At 37.2% G+C, this 7,447-nt stretch overlaps 1 protein-coding gene across 3 annotated transcripts in view; it reads left to right on the top strand.

The window, feature by feature from the left end:
• The first annotated feature begins 3,036 nt into the window (after positions 1–3,036).
• The window catches only part of LOC131028183 (PLASTID TRANSCRIPTIONALLY ACTIVE protein 6, chloroplastic), a 145,138-nt gene continuing 140,727 nt past the window's right edge, over positions 3,037–7,447 (top strand). The window contains exon 1 of one of the 3 annotated variants that reach the window (XM_057958424.2): positions 3,037–3,712. In XM_057958424.2, the coding sequence (XP_057814407.1) occupies positions 3,158–3,712 (555 nt within the window). In that variant the 5' untranslated portion in view covers positions 3,037–3,157. The remainder of the gene's footprint in view (positions 3,713–7,447) is intronic. The other 2 variants (XM_057958425.2, XM_057958423.2) reach the window with 2 other exon arrangements.

Raw genomic sequence — 7,447 nt, 5'->3', positions numbered from 1 at the left:
TATAGGGATCCTATATGTATATGTATATGTGTATGTATGCATATGTATATGTATATGTCTATGTATATCCTATATATATATGTATATCCTATATATATATGTATATCCTATATGTATATGTATACATACATACACATGGGAAATAAATGTTGAGTTGTGGGAATTGAAAAGGGACAATTGCTCTGAACAATTAATAGTGCTTTTGTAATTTCCCATGCATTTCACAATAAATGTCATATAGTTAGTGGTATGAGGTGGCAGTTGCATTGTTCAAATGGGAAGGGTGCATTAATTGTGGGAAGATCGTCGAGAGATTTGGCTCGCCACCATTTTTCCAAAGCATTTAAGTGGAGATCATAAATTTAAGAGGTTGGTAGTATTTATAGGGGTGAAGTAGGTTATGCGTGGAGAATGTAGTCTATTTCAAATACTCTGCTGGAGATGGGAAGCAGCGGGGAGTTGCAGGAAACCATGGAAGCCACTTTCACCCTTTACACAACGAGGCAACATCTGACTTTTGTTGGCCAAATTTCTTACAAAAGGTTGAAATCTATTTTTAAGCACCATGACGATGAATTCCTCAGTGCATTGAAGGTGTTTCTTGGGGAATGCTTTGTGCAAACACACACACAGGTATCACACCAACATGGATATTGTTAGCATGGTGGCAACATGGGGGCTGGAAATTGGGAAGAATGCAGACAAAGTAGAGTGGATGTTGAAGGGATGCGTGGGGAAGGAATGGTTGTTTGGCTTGCAACCTTTGCTCGGCAAGGCCATCCTAGGAATTGGATTTGATCTTCAGAATGGGGCCGATGAGGGAAGAGTTACTACCCTCTTCCCCTTTATTAGATGGAGAATTGGGGAGGACCGGGAGATGAGGAGGTGGGAAGCGGTCGTGGGGTGGGAATTGTTGGAACAATATGTTTGTGAGAAAGAAGGTGGTACAGAGGTAGTGGGAGGTGCGGGTGGGGAAGAAGGTGATGAGTAGCGACCGCAACAAAAATGGGACTTGAGAGACTTCTAGGTAAATGGACCCATGGGGGTCCGTTAGGACTGAATGTGTGTTGTTGTATGTTGATTGTTTTTTGAAGGTTTTTGGTAAGGTATGTAATGGTTGTTTTTTAAAACATACAAGTAACTGTATATAGAAATGATTGTATGAAACTAAAGATAGAAATGAAACATGTATATACTCATTACCGTAGGTAAATGAAAACAAATGTGGATTGTGAAGAAGATTAATACCTGGAAAAAGAATGTGTTTGCTTTCTCCTCTTCGACGTACTCTGTCTTCTTTCTCCTCTTCGATTCTTGTTGTGTCTTCTTGGTGTTGCAATGGGATGATTTCATGTTCATTTGTATATATACATGAATACATTGTTCTACCTTCTTTAATGTCTGTAGTATGTTGAATTTGAATTTTGAATCTCCATTCAATTTGTAGACCCAATTTGTTTTGGTCATTTGGGTTTGAGTTGATTGATTTTGTATGGAAATTGGTGGCCTTACACAATTGTTGTGGTGGATGCAGGTGCGAAAGCTGGTGACATGACTAGTATGTGCGATGAAGTGACTAGTTCATGCTTCTTCGAGTTGGACAGATGGGACAACGGGTGCAGAAACGTGTTTAGGGGGTCGCATGGTATGAGGCACACGTGGACACATAAGTATCCTTACATGACCTTTGTTGAGCCAGATCCGAGTCCATGGGTGCACACGTGACGTGACAGTGTTGTTATGTCAGTTGATATGGACGATGGTAGGTTATTAAAAAAGTTAAATGTTTTCCATTTTAATCTTTTATGAAAACACTTAATGTTTAAACTATGGGTCCAATCTTGGGCACGTCTTCATGTGGACCTAAACAAGACACTCCGATTTTGAAGTAGTAGCAATGTAATGAATGCTTATTTTTGAACTTAATGTTTTCTATTTTTAATATATACGAAACACTTTATTACTAAAATGTGTAAAATTTATATGGAATTGTTGAATGATTGAAAAATGTATACGTTTTGGGACACATGTTGACACATACTAAAGACACACACTTGTGAACCCCTAACAACATCAGTACTAGGGGAGAGAGACCAGTAGTTGTACGGGGTCCAATAGTCGTTAAAACAATTGTGCATATAATATCCAGTATTGCCACATATTTATACTATATAATGTAAATAAACAATCCACATGTAAATAAAAAAATTACCAAATGTTGATCGAAATGGACCAATACTTGAACATAAGAGAACCCATAAATGTTATATAAAAAAGACAAAAATACATTAATTAACAAGTGAAATAGATCATTTTTTGTTTCAAATAAAATATCATATCTATCCACTATAAGTATGTCATATATAAAATAAGATACTCACTTAAACAAGTACTATTATCATAGTGTAAAAATATTATTCTTATGTGTACAACTATTGGGGTAGCAATGTATATGCAGTGGAGTATTTCATATTAGTAATTTGTCCTATCACAAATATAAAAGGTGAACACAATAAATACCTTGTTTTTCTCCATGAAATGTGAGGGATTGTCCAAAGATTTAAGTGTTGGTCCTTTTGTGTTCCTATAAGTTTTATTTTATATCATGATATGTTGTTTTTGTGTTCAACTATTGGTCCTTTAGTGTTGGATATAAAATTCGGAGATAACACACATTTATGATTACTTATAGGTATTTGGTCCATTTAAGTTTCATATAAGTTATATTTTACATAAAAATATGATATTATATTAATTACAAATGATATTTTTTTATTCAACAACTAGGGATTTTTAGATTAAGTTTTGGTCAAATATTTAAAAAAGTCATTTTTTTGACCCTTCGCACTAGACATGTTATTTTGACGACTTGCATGATGAGTCACGACTTCAAACCTTAGTTGTAGATAGTTAAGTGTCCATATTACATTCCTAAAAAAATCGGAGATCTTACGATATTCCATGTGACGGCTACATGTTGACGAAGTTAACCCTAACGACTACTGATCGCTCTCCCCTATCGGACGTATTGGTCCCCGCACATTCGGACTCCTCTCCCCTATTATGCAATTCAAAAGAACAACATAAACCAAATTGAAAGAGGCTCTTATTAAGAAACAGTTTGGGTAATGAGCAGGGCAGGCTTTTGGGCAGAACCATGGCCGCCTATGCTTGTACTTCACGCCCAATTCACCTTATCCTCTTCGACGCACCAGTTTTGTCTCCCCCCTTCCATGTTCAAAGCAAGGTCATTTGCTGCCAATTAAAAAGCTCTCATAAACTTGTGTGCAAATCCAACAGAGCAAATACATCTATCCGTTTAAGGCCAAGCATATTAGAGAAGCAGCAGCAACATAGCAGCAGTAATGGCTTATTTGAGAACGGGAGGTGGAGAATTCGTTCCGGCGACGAGGACTTCAATGCCGGAGAGGGCGAGGGGGAAAATGAAGATGGGCTGGGCAAAGATGAGGGCGAGGAGGAGGATACCCTCGATTGGAACGATTACGAGACTGATTACACCAATGATACTTCAGGCAATGATTTCAACACTCATGAAAGTGGAACTTTGGTCAACACTCAAGGTTGGAAGAGCGAGATGCTAGTCCCCCATACTATAAACCAGAACGAGTTTCATAAAATTCATCTCCTTGACTGTGATTTTTTCATTAGAAAGGTGCCTGACCCGGATGACGATGTCTTCGACTTTAGAGAGGTCTTCATACAATCTCTCCTCTTTTCTTCTTTTCATTTAATTTATTTTAAAAGTAATTCCATACAATTCATACTGCATTTTCTAGCTTGGCATACACGCCAGCCAATGCTTTATTAAGCTCGGAATATCATAAGGCCAAGAAACAATTTGAGTAGTATCCATTCTGCCGAAATTTATATGTTCAAATTTTTGGTCTGCTTTATTACGATAGTGTTTCCGGGTTATTTCCATGGCATTCCTCTGCCTTACCTCTACACCAGGGCTTGCCATACTACTTCCCTGGAACCATTTTTTTGTACATCATGTGGATTTATATAAGATTTCTGATATTGAAAGTTACTTCTGCTTCTCAGTAAAGTTAAGTTGATTGGTGGTCAGCCTCTAAATTCAGTGGAAAATAAATTACACTGTAGAAATATCTGACGCCAATATTAAAAAACTGGAAAATATGTTGGGCATATACGAAAATGCCAGGAGTAACGGCACACATATCTTTTCCGTTTACTATCACTAATTATATATATAGCAGCTATGGTGTGCATTAATTATCGAATTGCAAGCTCGGTGATCTGAATTAAGTTGATAATTGAGAGCTTACTTCGCATAGTCAGATTCAATTCAGACTCAGCAGACCAAAAAATTCCAATTTGACGAAACTTGGCAACCTAACAAAATATTTAAATTTATTTAAAAAAACAAATTTATTGTGTATCAAATGAGTCTATAAACCATTGGGGAAGTGTTGTCAAGTAGATTTAAATACAAATAGGGTACAAAATTGCATATCACAAGGGTACAATACCTAACTGATAACTATTATAAATTTATAATGATTGCCTTTGAAAATCATCATCATAAATTGCATATCAAGGCAGGTTACAAATTACGAGATTTTACAATTTCTTCTATCCCATTCTAGTGAAAAGATGGAGGAGATCGCCACTTCCCACGTTCTGACTGTGGAGCTGAAAACTATTTATTTGTAACTTTTTTTTTGGCCTGCTGTTTTCATTGTTCAGCAGCCTTTACTTTTGTAACCGCTGATTTTGGTTTGTTCTTTTTTAGGCTTGAGTTGTGGTCTGGGGGTCTGAGGCTGCGCTCGTTGGCAAGCTATTTTTTTTTGGGATTTTTGTTTAAAATTAGGGACTGGGTTTAGAGGAGGGGGCAGATAGAATTGTAGAGGAATAAGCAGAGGTCGGTTCCAGTGTTGGCCATTGCCTTGTATTTTCGGAGGATTCTTGTTATTGGGTTTGTTCTGTTATTCCTGTTCTTGGTTGTTGTTTGTATTTTCTGCAGACTAATTTTCAATCTCCTAGCTTGAGCTGCATCAGAGTCTAGTCCTTGCCCTTTGCTACAACTCTTTGGTCGGCCTAGAAGCCTGTACCTAGTAGATGGCAATGACTCTTCCTTTGCCACATCAATGTCATCCAATGGCAATCCAATCGCTTCTACTTCTGCAGCCACATTTTCCATAGCTTGCCTTTTGAAATCAGCAATCTCATCCTTTGTAAACAATGAGGGATCTTCATTGTGTGTAGTCCAATCACTATAATTATTAATCTCATCCAAACCCATAAGCTTGTAATACCGCATTAAGTTTTTTTCAAAAATAATAAACGCAAAATGTTCATGGATGCTCCACCATCTTGGAGAGTAGCACATACGTTTTACCAATCTGGGAAATTAATTGTTGTACACTATGTTTGCCCAACCATGAGATGAAAACCTGTTGCAGCTATACCCATGTGTCCTCTTTCAAAGAAAGAGTTGCAACCTTTGCAATTGATGCCCACTCGCTAATGAGTTGTTCAGAATTTGTGGAGAAGATGTTTTCCTAGAATATGTCATTTCTTTCAACATTCCTCAATCTCTGATCAGTGAGAACATCCCAATGAGGCTTTTCCCTGTATATTTGAAGTAGCACTCTCCTGGGTTACCTTCCTTTGATTGCTGGTCATATATATCTCTATGAGGTCTGACTGTTTTCTTGCAGGAGAGAGAAATCCTCATAGCTTGCATGATATGCAAAATTTTAGTAACATTATTATCTTCTTCTAGCATTGGTATATCCACGGACTCTCTGTTCGCTCTATCAGCACAAGAATGTTAAGTAGATGGCTACCTACAAAAAGAATTATGCTTCTGTTCAAGATCAGCAGTAGGAGTAATATCAAGTTGTGCCTTTATGGTACTAAGTATCTTGGATTCCCCAACTTCTTTTAGTGTTTCTATGCACGTCATTTCAGTCTCGTGACATCGTTGATTGTGATCCTATCAATATGAAGTATAGCTGTCATTTATTTTTATTGGCCCAAACAACCTTATAGTTGACTTTTGGATTAGCTATTGGTTGACTCTTTTTTGCTAGAACCAATATGATGATTTCTGCCAATGCTTGCCTTCCTCCCCACTTATCCAAACTGTAAAACACAGGAGCATTATTGTTCTGCACTGTGGATGCTGGTTGCCTTGGAATAGTGGTGAAGATAAATTCCTCGTCTCCATTTCCAATGATGATCAAAAGATCTTCATTCTACAATAGATTTCCTTCATAGATAGGTGGTTGGAGTATGTTTTTCTTATTATAATTCCTTAAACTAATTGTCATATGTAGTATGAACTTACATGCACCAGTGTGAGTTTTGTGGGATGATGTTTCTTTTAGACCAGAGGTTCCATCCAGTGAATGCCATAATAAGAAGATGGGAAATTCTGTACTATTGTCATTTCCCATAGCAGCAAGGGAGCCTTCAGAAGTTACTTCTCGCTTACAAAAATCCATTCTCATGGCCATCCTCTATCAAGTGGTTGTCTTCGATTTATGCTATGAAATAATATGTTTTGCTCAACTCAAGGACTATAAAATTTCTGCTCATTTTTGTACATGGCATTATGTTTGTCTTTTAGCTTCTATTGGGAAACACGTAGATTAACGAAAGCATGTGTTTCTCCTCAGTAGATTTAGGCCTCAAAAAAGAACAAGAAAAATGACTTGATCAAATCGAATGATATCGTATGTTGCCATAATCTTCTGCTCTCTCATTACATATTCATCAAAGATCTTGGGCAATGAATACAAACTCTTCATTGTCATTGTTGACATCCAAGATGATAGAAGACTCTGCATCTTTTGCCATGATGATCTTTGGGAGTGCCTTGAATACTGGGATCCCACTCCTTTGTGCATATTCAATTTTGTGTTTGAGTGAAAGGATCCAGGTGTCCTTTACTGCAAGTCATATCTTTCACTTTGTTCCCATGTTTAGGGTACTTTCCTCGATGACAAAAATATTGAAAGGACATAGTGCAAAGTAACTATATGTTATTATCATTTCTTTCATGTTTTGAATTGTGCTCATTGGAATGATTGGAATGCTTACCTTTCTCTTCCTTGATGATGTTAAGCAAACTATCCTTTCTTTTTGTCCTTGGTGAATAAAAGGATCAATCACTCCAACTTGCAAACCTAAGACTGATTGCTTATCCACGTGAGCAAACTTTTCCTTAAATGCCTGCAGATATTGTTTTACTTGAGTGGCTATCAATTTAGCTTCGTTTGCCCTCCTTTGCCATTCCTCACATAATTTCCAATTCCATGTCAAATCTTTTGTGCATGCCTCAAATGAGGTAAGCTTCCCTCTTTTTTTTTGATTCAGAAGGATTTGAAGTGTTACGACAATCCTTGTGACTTGAATTTTAGCATGAAGACTAGTGGACCCAAATTCCACATCCTCC

The sequence above is a fragment of the Cryptomeria japonica genome, chromosome 5, assembly GCF_030272615.1.
Source record: "Cryptomeria japonica chromosome 5, Sugi_1.0, whole genome shotgun sequence".
Classification (NCBI taxonomy): domain Eukaryota; kingdom Viridiplantae; phylum Streptophyta; class Pinopsida; order Cupressales; family Cupressaceae; genus Cryptomeria; species Cryptomeria japonica.
Note: the sequence above shows the minus strand (reverse complement) of the source record. Positions and strands in the feature narration are given on the sequence as shown.